This window comes from Plecotus auritus (genome assembly GCF_963455305.1).
Source record: "Plecotus auritus genome assembly, chromosome: 12".
NCBI lineage: Eukaryota > Metazoa > Chordata > Mammalia > Chiroptera > Vespertilionidae > Plecotus > Plecotus auritus.
This window is the reverse complement of record NC_137778.1, coordinates 45,233,130-45,247,822: the sequence shown is the minus strand read 5'-3', so window position 1 is coordinate 45,247,822 and position 14,693 is coordinate 45,233,130. Positions and strand designations below refer to the sequence as shown.

General features: G+C 50.7%; 1 protein-coding gene across 1 annotated transcript; it reads right to left on the bottom strand.

Moving 5' to 3' along the window:
• Window positions 1-390: 390 nt before the first annotated feature.
• LOC308237312 (butyrophilin subfamily 3 member A3-like) lies at window positions 391-9,553 on the bottom strand (the record flags this gene model as incomplete). The annotated part of the gene is given in 10 exon segments (XM_080647876.1): window positions 391-447; window positions 451-485; window positions 488-523; window positions 526-975; window positions 3,474-3,500; window positions 3,897-3,920; window positions 5,093-5,119; window positions 6,993-7,274; window positions 8,881-9,222; window positions 9,442-9,553. Coding segments are annotated over 10 exon segments (1,359 nt in total). The 5' UTR covers window positions 9,521-9,553.
• Between the last annotated feature and the right edge of the window lie 5,140 nt (window positions 9,554-14,693).

The following is a 14,693-nucleotide window of genomic DNA, read 5'->3' as shown; positions in this document are numbered from 1 at the left end:
CTGCATGAATTACATGTCACTTCCCTGGGCCCTGCCTCCCTTTCCACACATTCAATGAGGCCCCCTCCCAGGGGTGTTGTGAGGATTGGTGAGTGAAAGTCACCTGAAGCACTTAGCCCTTCACCCACCACATTCTAAGTTATCTGTGAATGTGAGCTATGAAAGGGCGCTGAGTCACTTTGGAAAGTTAACTTCCTGCACCCTGTTCTCATCTGTCATGTGGAAACGTTGAAAGATAACAAGTAAAGTGCTTCACTCAGTGAGTTTTTGGACGTATTTTATTGCTGTGACATTTTCTTGTTAAGGAGGCCTTCAGCTCAGGGCTGGGAAGAGAGAAGCAAAAACCTTACATTGGCCTGAGGGTCCCCATTGCCAACAGTTGAGCCCAGGTCATTGGGTCTCCAGGGAAGGGTCAGGCAGTGGGTCAGACACAAGGGAACTCCCCACTCATTCTTGTGCTGGGCAAATGGTCAAGACAGTGGGTCCTCTGAGGAAACCCCAAAGAGAGGCAAGAGAGGCCCAAGAAGGAAGCATGTGAGAAGGTGAAGATGTGCGATCCATCGATGGCATCGTAGAAGGAGACCTCCCCCCTCTCATAGCCCAGGAAGACCCCCACTCTTTTAGGAGGGTTGGCAATTGTGAGTTTGCTCCGGGGATCCGTTCGAGCCTGGAAGTCATGCCCATCGAACAGTGCTATTGTCCAGAATCCATTCTGGGGTGTTATTGCAACATAACTTTTTCTCTCCACGTTGTCCCCACATACCTCGAATTGCCACTGTTTCCTGTTCCCCACCTCCACCTCCCAGAAGTGTCTGCCTGATGTGAAGCTCTCATAGCCCAGCACACAGGACCGATCCTGAAATCTCTTGGGGTAGCCTGGCAGACTCTGCCTTTCTTTTATCCTCTTCAGTCTTCTCTGGTCCTCATAAATATGGAGGTTGGGGTGTGCAGTGTCCGGATCCAGAATCACGTCCGCTGCAGAGAGTTCCAATGGTGTGAGGTCAGCCACGGTTTCTGGACCTGAGAGCCTGGGGCTCCAAGGGTTGGGTCTGGTTGGTGAGTCCCGAGCCCAGAGCCTGGGGTCCCAGCTGCCCTGAGTGTGACCCTCAGCAGAGCCAAGAGAAACCACAGGGCCTGGTGGTCAGTGAGGAGTGGAGGGTGAGGAGGGCTGGGGTCTGCCTAACCGGCCATCTCAAGTGGCCCCCTTCTCTCTATCTTTCTCCTGTTTCCTCCCCAGAATGACTGTGCCCACCTGTGCTGCATAGTCCCAGGGATTCCAATTCCAGCTCTTGCTCTACCCTCCTGAGCTGGATGATTTCTTTTTCTGCACTGTCTCTTTTCACACACACACACACACGCTAGTTAATATCGCAAGTCTCAATGTGATATCTGTAAAATGGGAATAAAAATATTCATTCCCAGGGTAGAATAAAACAGAATATGTGCTGTATTTAGCCCAAGGCCAGGCATCGAGGAAGCATGTGGTGTGATCATAGCGACCAGGTCTCTGCTGTGCTGGGGCCATGCTGGGCTCTATGTGATCTTCACCCCCACCCACCCCTCCCTCTTTGCCCAGGAATCCGTCCTCCTTGGGCAGCATCCCTGGGCTCGCTGCCTCTGGTCACCTGTTGGCTTTGGCCAAGGGCAGTACTGGCTGAAGACCGGAGGGAAAGAGAGGCACAACCCCGACTTCCCCACTTCCTGTGATGGAGATGCTAACAGAGCACGCCTCCTCTCAGGCAGCCTCTCCCTGAGCCCCAGCCCCTCAGGGCTCCAGTGACTGCTCCCCATCCCCCTGCCTTGGGCCTGGGGGCGGTGACAGCTCCCACTGTTGTGAGCCTGGGGCACTGCTCATCCTTGTGGTTTCCCTTACGCCACCCCTGCCTCTGGAAGTAGGTCCTTCCCTAAACCCTCTGTAATCACTGGGTAGATGTGGCTGAATCAACCCAACTCCATCTCTGTGTTTTCTTTCATCTTTTCATGCTGTGATGTTTGACCAACCTCACTGTCCTTAGCAAGCACACCAAATCCTTCAGGGTGATGATGATATATGTTCCTTAAAATGTAGCCATAGGCCTAGCCGGTTTGGCTCAGTGGAGAGAGTACCAGCCTCCTGACTGAAGAGTCCTGGGTTTGATTCCAGTCAAGGGCACATGTCTGGGTTTGGGGCTAGATCCCCAATAGGTGGTGTGCAAGAGGCAGCTAATCCATGATTCTCTGTCATCATTGATGTTTCTATCTCTCTCTTCCTCCATCTCTGAAATCAATGCAAGTATATTAAAAATAGAATGAGAAGACTAAGAAAAAAAATATGATCTATGTTCTGATCCTAAAAAATGATAAAATATTGTTGTGAAATTTTAAAAAGAATACGTAGCCATAAACAGTTTTGTTAGTAACAGCTAGATCGACATGACAACCACGGGGAATACCAAACTTGATGGGGTTGCACTAGCTGGTTTGGCTCAGTAGATAGAGTGTCAGTCTGCAACTAAAGAGTCCTGGGTTTCATTCCGGTCATGGGCACATACCTAGGTTATAGGCTCAATCTCTGGCCCTTATATGGGCATGAGCAGGAGACTACCAATAGTTATGTCTCTCTCACATCAATGTTTCTTTCTCTCTGTCTCTCCCCCTCACTTCTACTCTCTGTGAAAAAAATCAATGGAAAAATATCCTTGGATGAGGATTAACAAAAAAAAAAAAAATTAAAATTGAAATAAAAAAACAAAACAAAGAAAAAACCAACGTGGTGGTATCCAGTATAAAGAATCATCCATCACAAGACCACCAGGAGGGATGGCTGGTGCTGCCCCACTCTTTGTCCCTTTGACCTGTCAATCATTGGTACTCAAGTTGTACTGTAAAACAACGTACTATAACAGGTCTGTGAGTTCTGAATACTCTGTACAGACTGAAACGTAGTCTGTCTGCTCCAACCCCACACCCCTTGAGTAAATGACTCTATAACACAGTCTGTTATAATATAAGGAATAGCCTACATCATTCTTAGGTCTTAAGAACCTTCTCCTGACTGTGGTCATTACCATCAGACACACACCCATCATGAACAGGCCATGGTCCACTCTTGGAGTTTTGACCAACACACACTCATCACCTCGTCTAGTCGTACCTCCAAGTTCACATAGTAGGAATGACCACCATCATCTCAAAGGGACTCAGAGACATGGCACAACCTGAGGAAGCTCAGGGCAGGAGGGGCAGCAGCTGGGCCAGGTCATCTCCGCCCTCTCCCTCCAGCCCCTGCCCCCAGGTCCACCCCTCATGCCTCCTCCTTCCCACACAGACCTGGGGAAGCCCAGGGCAGCAGCTGTCCCTGGCTCTCTTGGCAGCAGATGGGCACACTGTAGGGACCTCATGCCACCACCCAGATGTCCCTCAGTCAAGACCTGAGAAGAAGAAGGGAGCCAGGCCCCTCTGTTGTTGTCCAGGGAACACAGTCATTCACTCACCAGGTTGGTAAAGGGCCATCTTCCACTCTGAAAGGAAGGAGACACAGGCAAGGAAAGGTCATCATTTCTGTTCTCCCCCCGCCATCCTCTTCACTGAGCCTCTTCCCTCTCCTTCCCACCAATATCGAGTTTCCTTCCCCCACAGCTCTGAGGATGAGGCATGAAAGCTCTCAGAATGGGGGCTTCCCTCCATCACGGTGGGGCTGCGGGTGACGGGGCCAGGCCTTGCCCAGGTGTGGGCGTGTGTGGCAGCAGGTGAGGGGATGCTGTATCTGGAAGGTCCTCTCTGGGTGTGCAGAAAGGCAGGGTGGTCCTGCACAGAACATGAGCTCTGAGCAGGGTCTGATGATCCCTCACCAGCACAGAAAGGGTTGAAGGGCTTTGTACACAGGTGCCAGGAACCAGGGAGCACGAGTCACTCACCAGCATAGGCCTGAGACCTGTCACCTGCAAAGGAAGACAGGCAGTCACCTCACCTGTCATGTCTGAGTCCTTTCCTCTCTCTTCCTGCTGACCCCCACTCTCCTCCCTCTGCCTGTTCAGTGCCCTGCTCCCCCTCCTCTTTAAGGTCACCGGCACCCAATGACCCGCAGGCACCGAGTGGGGCTTTCCCAGCTGCACCTGCAGGTCTGTCTTGTACGTGTCTGTACAGATGTCACCTTTAACCATCGTTTCACTTTCTGAAGTTTCATTTACTCTCCGTCAACCACAATTATAAAACATTAAATGAAAAATTCCAGAAATAAGCAATTCATACGTTTTAAATTGCACATCATTCCGAGTAGCGTGATGACATCCTGTGCCATCCATCTCTCACATGCCAACCTGAGAACCATCCCTGTGCCCAGCATGTCCACCCTATGTTCCTCCCATGAGCCACTTAGTCACTGAGGAGCCGGCTCTATGGTCAGATCTGCCTCAGCATCACAGGGCTTGTGGGAAAGTCCCCCTTATGTTCCTTAATAATGACCCATGAATTGCAGTGATGCTGGCCATTGGGATGTGGCAATGAGAAGCCTTCCTTTAAGGGAGAAGGAGAAGCCTACTATACACAGGGAGGGGTGCTATCCGTGGGCCAGGCACCCACTGGGGTCATGGATCCCATGCCCCTGGCTTAAGTAAGAGGTGACTGCATTCCTCCTGTACCTGGCTAGGCTTGCCATGTGCATACGTGTATGCATGTGTGTGCTAGACCCATCCACCTCAATCTGCATGATTTTCTGCCATTTTCCAAAAAGAATTGGGCGACTTAATGAAAGAATTTCAGACACTGCTTTTCAGCAGTTATGATAAATCTGGGACAACTGACACCAGCCCCTCCTCTTGAAGAGAATGTTCTCTCTCCTTCCAGTTTCCTCTCAGCAGCCTATGGATCCTATAGAGCAGCCAGGAGGGCGGACCTCCCATCCTTAGTCCATCTGCCCCTCTCCTTTCTGGGGTTCCCTGGACATCGGGGTGTGAGGGGCCTGGTGGAGAGAGCCTGAGTCCTTTCTCCAGGGAGGAAACCCTGCCCGACCTCCCCTATCAGCGTCCTCATTCCTTCATCTGGGCGGTCAGGGGTGAGGAAGGGGCTGGACAGGTCCCAACAGAGAGTCTCAGATGCGGGTCCAGGTACTCACGTGCCAGGCACAGCTGCTTCCTCCACCCTGCAGGGGAAACAGGAGGGGTTGGTCAGGCGGGTAACCAGGGACCCCAGAACCCTCCTGGCAGGGGATCGGGACCTACTGATCTCCCCCTGCAGCTTCTCTGGAAATAAGCAGAAAGAGAAGGTGCTGTCATGGGGTCGGAGGGGGTACCCACGTGGTGGGTGGGCGGCCTGGGGCAGGGAGGTGCCACCCACCTGCAGCCAGGCCTCACCTTTGGTGAATCGCTCTGTTTCCTTCTCCTGGATGAAGGCATGGTTCTCTTATCTGAAGCAACAATAAGATCACCGCCCCGGCCAGGAGCCCCAGCAGAGTCAGAAGGGTCACCCACACGACCACCTGCCAGGGCTGCACGCAGGAGAAGAAGGGGTCTGCGGAGAGGAAGCCTCAGCTGCTCACCTGAAGGGTCCGGGGTCTCTCGGGAGGGGCAGTGACCATTCTCTTCCCAACGTGCCCAGAACTCTTACGTCACATAGACCAGTGTCCTAATGCCTGGCTCTCACACGGGAATAGCTTGACTATAATGTACATACAGTCACTGGCATCTCCTCTCCACCCCTCCCCCATTTATCAGTGTCTCATCAGCAGCTTAACCTGCCGACTCAGAAGGTGACCTTTGGGGCTGGAGGTCAAAGGGTCACATTCTGGGTCTTCTGCCTGAGCAGCTCTGTGACCTTGAACCAGTGACTTAGCCCTTCTGTTCTCAGTGTCCTAATCGGCAGAGCATTAAAGTAATGCTCTAAAGTCCCTGACAGGACGTCAGTGCCATGGGAGAGTTTATTCATTTTAAAACATAAGCATCTTCCTATTCTTCTTGCTTGCACCACAGGCAGCATCTACACAAGCTGCTCCACAGCTCGTTTCTCAGTGCATCGTGGGTCCTGGGGATGTTTCCCTCTCGGCATGGAGAGCAGGTCTGTGTTTCCTCCCACAGGGCAGCCTCCACTGCACAGGAGTCCCCATGGGTGGCATCAGAACTGTCTCTGACGTTTTGTTATTATAACTGATGCTCTAAGAAATAACTTTGTGCCCTGGCTGCTTTGGCTCAGGGGGTAGAGCATTGGCCTGAGGACTGAAGGGTCCCAGGTTTGATCTCGGCCAAAGGCACATGCCTGGGCTGTGGGTTTGGTCCCCATTGTGGGGTGTACAGGTGGCAGCCAGGGATTCCCTTACATCATTGATGTTCCTCTCTTTCTCTCCCTCTCCCTTCCTCCCTGAAATCAATAAAAATATATTTTTTAAAATAAAATAACTTTGTCCATCAGTCATTTCACACAATCCTGAGCTGATCTGTCAGATAAATTCCTAGAACTGGGATTTGGGCCAGTAAATTCGTTTGCATTAAGACTGTTCTACTCCCTCCCCCCCAACATAGGCGTGTCAATTTATACAAAAATATACCAAATTATACCAACACACGTCTAAGAGTGACTGTCTCCCACCATCCTGCCATCAGTGTTACCAACGACATGGTTTGGTTTGCTGCCAGTCTCACAGGTGGGAACGTCTCCCTGTTCAGTGAGACTGGACATCCTTTCCCAGGTATTTCCTTCTGGGAACCATTCATTTTTCTACTGAGCTGTTTTATGTTTGAGGAGATTAGGCCTTTCTCCAGGATGTGTCTGCTCATAATTTCCCCAATTTGTCATGTATTTGCTGACCTTTACCATTTCCCCATCCCCATTGCCTGTCCCAGTGGGTGGCAGCTGGGAGGCTCAGAGAATGTCTGTGGCATAAACAGCTTCATGGGGCACAGGGCACCCAGGTCCCTGCTCTGAGCCTTATGTTCACTGCAAAGACCCAGGTCAGCAGCAGACAGTCAGGCCTCCTTCTCCCAGTGGCCACAGCTGAGCACAGGGTGGGGCCGGGCACTCACCTGCAATGGAGAGCCTGGCTGTCTTCTCCTGGCTGAGCAGGGGGTTTCTGATGACACAGGAGACCCCCTTCCCAGAGCCGCCTTTCAGGATCACAGAGGACGTGGCTGCATACAGACCCTCTCCACCTGCAGCCGCAGGCGCTGCCATGGCGGGCAAGCTCTCTCCCCCGTCACCTCTCCACTCTACGTGGGGCTGCGGATACCAGCCTGCAGACGTGCACTCCACACGGATCCCTCCATCCTCATAGCCCTTCATTTCAACGTGAAGATCAGAGCCCAGGGCTGGGGAAGGAAGAGTGAGCCTGAGTCATGGGGAGGTTTCTACGTTGGTGAGGGTCCCCCATCAGGAATGGGGGCACACTCCACTAGATCACGCAGGCAGGGTTCATAAGGAGCTGTTTACCATGTGTGCTGGGCAGGGGAGACTGTTCCATGAGGTGACCACTGCTTGGCCCTCGTGGACCCTCGAGCTAGATCCAGCTGGATCTGGGCCAGAACAGACATTGCTTCCCGTGGATCCTCTCAGAGACACCTCGACCCCTCCCCCTGCCCAGTGCTGGTTCCTGGAACTGGCCCTCACCCGCCCTAAGCATGTAAGTCATTCCCCTTATCTGGGCGGGTCATGCCCCATCCCCTATCTATCCTGCCTGTCCTGCGTGAGCTTGAGGCTTTGCCAGGTGGTGGGGAGGATATGCACGTTGTATTGCTGCTGCCCACACTGTTCCTTGTATGAAAGTCACCGTGGTGAACTCTTGATATCATTAATCTAGAGTTTACCGCCTCTTTTTCGGGTCTTTGGACTCAGGGGAATTTTATTTTGTGGTTGTGGAAGGGGAAAGACTACATGGGAGAGACCTGACCCAGGGCCAGGAACTGTGAGCTGTTACCACCAGTCCCTAAACTCGTAACCCAGGGGAGGTGGGAGGAAGCCTTTTGAAGACTTGCAAGAACCCAGTCCTGTAGGGAGGGAATTTTTAAGAGGAGCTGTGGTCTTAGGAAAGGACTGTAGCTGGCTGAGGAGGCCCTGCAGGGAGAAAGCCAGGACCTCCCACCCCTACCTTCCTTCCTTCCTGTGTAAGGCAGGGTTGTGCCCCGAGAAAGAGAAATGATGTTGGACATGAACAATTTCATGGGACAGCAGCATCAGACAAGGATGCTTTGTCCCTGTGATGGTCAGGACCAAACAAGACCACTCAGTCATCAGGTCTGAACACAGAATAAAACATCAACAGTGTCCAGACCACAGCAGTGAGCATTCATCCCCTGTCCTGGCTGTGAGTGACCAGTTACACCCCACACCCTCCTGACAGCATCTGATCCTGAGCAAAGCCCTCCTTCCATAAACCCTCCCCTAGTCCCCTATCAGCCCGAAGGTTATACCAAGTCTCCCTGACACCCCCTCATGGGGACACCCCATGGGTTCCACACCTGTGTGTTCTCCCTCATTGCAACTAGTCCTAAACTCATCTTGTTCAACTGCAGGTGTGATCCTGGGCCCTTGGTTGGAGGACATGGCAGCACAGGCGATGTCCCTGCAGCTCAGCCTCCCTGGACCCACAGCAGTGAGCACCTGGGGGACCCAGGTCCACTGCCTGGAACACAGCTGAACGCACTCATGTGTGTGCCCCCCACTGAGGGGAGGTTTCCTCAGCCTTCCTGCCCCGACCCCACATCCCTGCTGAGACCCTGGTGGCTGCAGGAGGGGCATCTCACATGGTTCAGGAGGAGCCCTTCCTGCAGGAAAACCCGTGTCTGTCAAAGGCCCAGAGAAGCAGAGGTGGAGGAGGGAGGCAGCTGCTGGTGTGTAGGCAGACGTGCCTGAGGTGGACTTGGAGCCTGTGTCCCCAGTCCCTACAGAGGAAGGAGCTGAGAACAACCTCAGGCTCACCTGCAACCTTCAGCTCCACCTGGGCTTTTGCAAGGAAATCGGCATCTTGGAAATAACACTGGTAGGTTCCACTGTCAGAGGCTCTGACGTTGTGAATTCTCAGAGCAGCCTTCCCCTCAGCAATGTCCTCTCTTAAAATGGACGTTCTCCCTCGATACTCTGCTATCTCTGTTCCTTCCTTGCCATGTGCATATGCACGCACCACCTGCCTGAGGCCAGATCGCCGCCACATCAGGTCCATGATCTCAGCACTCATATTCGGGGACAGGTGACAGGGCAGCTCAGCGACTTCACCCACCATGGCCAGGATGGGCTCAGGGGGTCCAACCACAGCAAACTGAGCTGGTGAGCAGAAAGGGGTGCTGCATCAGAGGGCGCTGGAGGCCAGGGGGTAAGGGGGTGTCCCAGGTAGGGAGGGTGAGGTAAGAAACACCTAGACAGGCACTCAGTCCTGACAGGTGTACCATCTGGATGGGCCTCCCAGGTTTGGGGAGGAGTCCAAGGTTCTGACTGGGCATTAGAGGTAACTGTTCCAGGTATGTAAATGCAGATCCTCCCTACCTGAGCAGGGCGTGAGCAGCTGGACCAAGGCGAGGCAGACGGCGAGGTGGAGCAGATGGAAGGCCAGGGATCTCACCATTGTGGGCGGTTGTGCACAAAGAGAGACACCAGAAGGACTGGGTAGAAATGACGACCTGGAAGAAGATGGAGAATCCACATGAGACCTCTGCCTCCCCAGGGCCGACTTCCGGTGCAACCACCATCACTGGTGACCCCAGAGCCTCCTCTCAAATGTCTGCTTAGGAGTCTCTTCACCTTTGACACCAACATTGAAACCACCCTAAAGTATGAACCTTACGTGTACGTCCCTTGGCCCTGGCCACCTGGAAGTCCTGGGCGCTGTGTCCAATGGGCTCACAAGCTTCCACTTGCCCACACTTCCTGAGACAGCCTGTCTGTGCCTCCAGCATCTCACTCTGATTAACACAGGACCCCCCTCTCTGAGCCCCGATTCCACTGGGGCCCCTCAGTCTATGCTCCACACCACAGCCCTAAGGTTCCTGCCTCCCTCACTTCACACCTCCCCTCAGCCTCCAGGGTCTCCCACTGCACTCAGAGCAGCAGCTGGAGGCCTCTGCTCCCTGTACTCTCTAAATTATCTGAATGTTTGAAATTTTAAGATCTCAGAGAGGGGAATATATTTCCACTGATTTTCAGGGATGGTTATTGCATTTTATTCCTTGTTATAAACAACTTTAAAGTGAAAAGACTCATAAAAATAAAATGTATATAATTTACAATGGTAATCCTATAATTTGCTTCATATGAATGTAAATATTTCTGGACCTATTTTGGAGAATATATATGTATGTATACATCTATACACACACACACACACACACACACACACACACACAAATAAATCTTGAGAAGGAACAAAACAAAAAGCCTAAAAACAAACTCTCACGCATATGGTCAATTAATCTGTGACAAAAGAGGCAAGAATATATGATGGGGTAAACACAGTCTCTTCAAAATGGTGTTAAGAAAACTGGACAGATACACGCAAAAGAATGTCACTGAATCACTTTCCTTCATCTTATACAAGAATGAACACAAAATGGATTAAAGATTTAAATGTAAGAAAGACCCGAAACTATAAAACTGGAAGAAAACACGGGCAGTGAATTCTCTGACATTGCTCTGAGTAATGTCCTTTTAGACACATTTCCTTGGGCAAGGGCAACCAAAGGAAAAATAAACATGGGATCATATCAAACTAAAAAGTTTTTACACAGCAAAGGAAACCATCAATAAAACAAAAAGACAACCTGCTGAATAGAAGGAAGATACTTGCCAATGATATATCCCATACAGGATTAATATCCAACATTTATAAAGAACTCTTACACTTAAGAACAACAAACCAAGTAATCCCATTTTAAAAATGGGCAAAGGGCCTGAATAGACATTTATATAAAGAGGAGGTACAGATGGCCAACAGACTTATGAACTGGAAACCCCTCTACCGTCAGACAAGGTGCTGTTTATGCATTCTTCAACTGTTCTACATGTATGCTGTTCCAGATTTTTCTATATTACAAATAATTCAAATAACATCATTACCTCTGAATCTTTAAGACACACACCTTGTAACCTACCTCACCGTTCTTTTAACATTATTTCTGTAAATGATGACCTTTCACTGGTATGTGGCTGCACATAAACCACCTGTTTTGCTTCAGAATTCTAGGAACTAACTTCAGGAAAAGCAGACTCCAACCTTCAGACATTCCTGCTCCAGGAGGTCTGCTGGCCTTCAACCAGCAATCTGAACAGACTGTGTTGGCTTCCACTTAGTCCCCTCCATAGAGAACTTTCAACCTCCTCCTTTGATTCATTTGTTCCGGTTCCTCCACCCACCACTTCTTTCTCCCTCCTTACAAACCCCCTGCCCATGTCCAGTTGTTAAGATGGTCTTTGCAACATGAGGCAACATCTTCTCAAGCTGAGGGGTCTAGCATGAACCTACTTTCCTTCCACCAGCCCCAGTCTCTCCAGTATGGGCTTCCCCGCGGCAGGCAGCCAAACCTGGGCTCGGTATCAACCTGTCTTTTGGAATCTCTTAGGACACATTCCCAGAGAGAAGGAGGAGAGACTGTAAGAGGCCTTAGCTATGCAGACTTGAGGCTCACTGATTCGCATTGTCTCCCTCCCACAGATTTCCCGGTTCAGGCCTTACCTTGCCCTGAGTGGTACCCCCACCTGTGTCCTGACAGCATCATACTCCTTCTCTGGGTGAGGAACCCCCTGCAGGCTCTGAGTCTCTCTCCTAAGGAGCCCCAGGGCCATGGCTTTTATCAGCTTCCTACACTTACCCTAGGCACTCCCAGCTGAAAACCACAAAACAAAGGCACCTGATAGGTCTTTACTACAGCAGAGTCTGATCTGGAAGAGAGGGTGGGGAAAAGAACGCTTGCTCAGGACAAAGAAACAGTGCAAAGACCCTCTTTGAAAGCACGTTATTTAAAAATAATAATGATGATGATGATAACCTTTACTCTGTACTGGGTGTGTGATCGGTGGGGTGCTCTACGTGTCTCCATCTGCTGCTGGTGGAGGAGGAGCTCAGGGTGCCCAGGGAACAAACATTTCCTGAGGCCCCACAGGAGGATGAGATTCTGGGGAAAGCTTTATTTTTGTGGAACAAAATCTCTGAGTTTCCAAGGTCCCATCTCCCTCCGTCCTGCCATGAAAAAGTCCCATTTTGTCTTCAGCAGAACCAGTATTGCAGCCATTGCCCACTTTCCGCTCCATATTTGCAGTCCTTCCAGCATCTGGCTGGGTGAGCTTGTGTTCCCAGCTGCAGCCCATTGTCTGTGGGGGCTGCATGGTGGGCTAACACGGTCACTAGCAAGGGAGAAACAGGAGTGCAAGCAAGAGCAACAGGAGAGAGAGAATTCTTTGGTGTCTAAGTATTCACTAATTTTCAGGGGCTTGCATTGGGGTCCATCCTTTTAGCCAATGATCTCTGTTTCCAGGTTAGACTGACAGGCGAGCCCCTTTCCTACATCACCCCGTCTTCACTGCACCTGTGCCCATCTCCCCTTTTTGGAGCCCTTCCCCCAGTGATTTCCAGGGAATAGACTGGTCCCTGGGGAGTATCAAGTGGTAGCTGCCTGGTGAAGCTGCCCAGATGACCTTGCTTATTATGTCTGGCCTCCCCTTTGCTCCTTCCCTGTTATTAATATGAATGAGTAGCTAGTTATGAGGGCAACAGGTGTATGTGTATTACACAGGATTCTACGGCAATCATGCCTCAAAACAGCAATCAGGCCTCAAAACAAACACTGAACATCTCAGGCGATTATATCAACATTCATTTTTCTCTGTCTTGAGTCTACAGGGGGAACTGGGTGTAGCTGGTCCGGGTGAGCTCACCTGTGATTGACTGACAGGAGTTGGTCTCCCGTCTGCAGGTTGGGTTCCGGTCAGTTCCATGGGTCTCTTCATTCTGGGACCAGGAGCTACAGCACAGTTGCTTCATTTCCCCTTCCCTCCTCCATCTCCTTTTCTCTCTCCTCCCCCTTATCTGATTCCTGTCAGCTCTCCCTCCTCCCCCTCCCACCTCTTCCTCTAATTTCTCAGATGATAATCCTCAGACCTCCCCTCCCCTAGTGGCCGTAGCGCATCACTGCACCCGTGCTCCTGGGCAAGGATCCCACCTCTCCCTCCACTAGGTCCTCCCGCCAGGTTCCCACATCTTTGTTTAATAAAATCTCAAACCTTTCTATTCCTCTGTGACCCACAATATAAAATATATTTCATATTGTAACTCGGGACACACACTCAAACTTATATATACTGTATGCTCTCACAGTTCCATTCTTGTGTATTTAAGTTTGGTCTCTATGTAATAGATTGATTTCATACACCATCAATGGCCCAGGACCTGCAGGCGGAGAAGAACTGCTCCATGACGGTTGTCTTATGGCTTAAACGTTAGGCCCCAAGTCCTGTGGGGCTCTGCTTTTGTTGTCCAAAGACAGGACTTGGCCCCTCAAACATCTACCTTCATGTTATAGTTGTTGACATGGATTGTTAAATAAGTTTGAAAGAGAACAATGTACTTCCCTTCATGTTAATGTTTAAGAACCTTTCACCAGGCATGAGGCAGCCCAGAGAGTTTTCTGATGCAGAAGGATAAATACGTGGGCTAAGGGTTCTTGCCCGTCCCTCCCCATCTCTGTATGGATCACTCCACACCACACACCATGGCAGCCGCTGTACAGTTACACGTAGGTTCCCTAGGTCTGTCTGGCTGCACAAAGTGCTACCAACGGGGTGGCTTCAGCCACAGAGCGCTGTCTTCCCAGCTTGAGCTCCAGATCCCCACAGGGTGGTCCAGCATCTGCTCTAGTGTTGGGGGTTTGCTGGCAGTCGTGGCATTTCCTGGTTTGTCTCCGCCTTCATTCTCACGTGGTTCTCTCATTTCCCATGAAGAAGAAGCTGGGTCAGCCCTGTGTTCTTGCTAATTCTCACGTGGTTCTCTCATTTCCCATGAAGAAGAAGCTGGGTCAGCCCTGAGTTCAGCGGATGACGGGAATCCCGAGTACGTGGTCGGTGAGAAGACCTCTCTTGATTTAACTCGGCTGTGATACCATCGACCCTGGAAAGCCTCATCTCTGAGCTGTTTCACTTCATATTTTAACTACACACGCGTGAGGGAGAGAGAGAAGACTGACATTGATGAGGGTGGTAGGTGTGGGAAATGGGCTTGAGGCTCTGAAGGCCTCAGCTCTCCAACCACCACCCTGGGGTGTCCTGTCAGATTGCGTTATTGGTTTAAACAATAATGATTTTCTCAGTTAACAAAAAGTCCCGAGTTTAGGAGGCAGCGGCACTCTGAAGCCCTCCTCCTAGTGGTCTTTCCTGTGCTAGAGACACAGGGAAACTAAAACTTATTGGGCGACATGTCCCAATTCTATGAAATTCAAATGTCAGCCTATACATAGGGTTTACTAGAAGCAGCCAACCCTTCCATCTAAGATGGTGCTACAAGAGGGGCTGTGGAGGAGACCCCGTGGTCTGCACAGTTAAAATATTAACACCCGGCCCTTGACAGAGAAAACATTTCTAGATCCCCGGGTCGAGTCTAGTCCTGACTAATTTCTAGATAGAATACAAATAAGTTGCTTTGGCATGAAAAATGCACTAATAGCGTTTTGAGATTATCTGGCCTTTTTATTTCCTTTTTCTCTTTTTAGAGGCAATGGTGTGTGTGTGTGTGTGTGTGTGTGTGATTGGGGTTG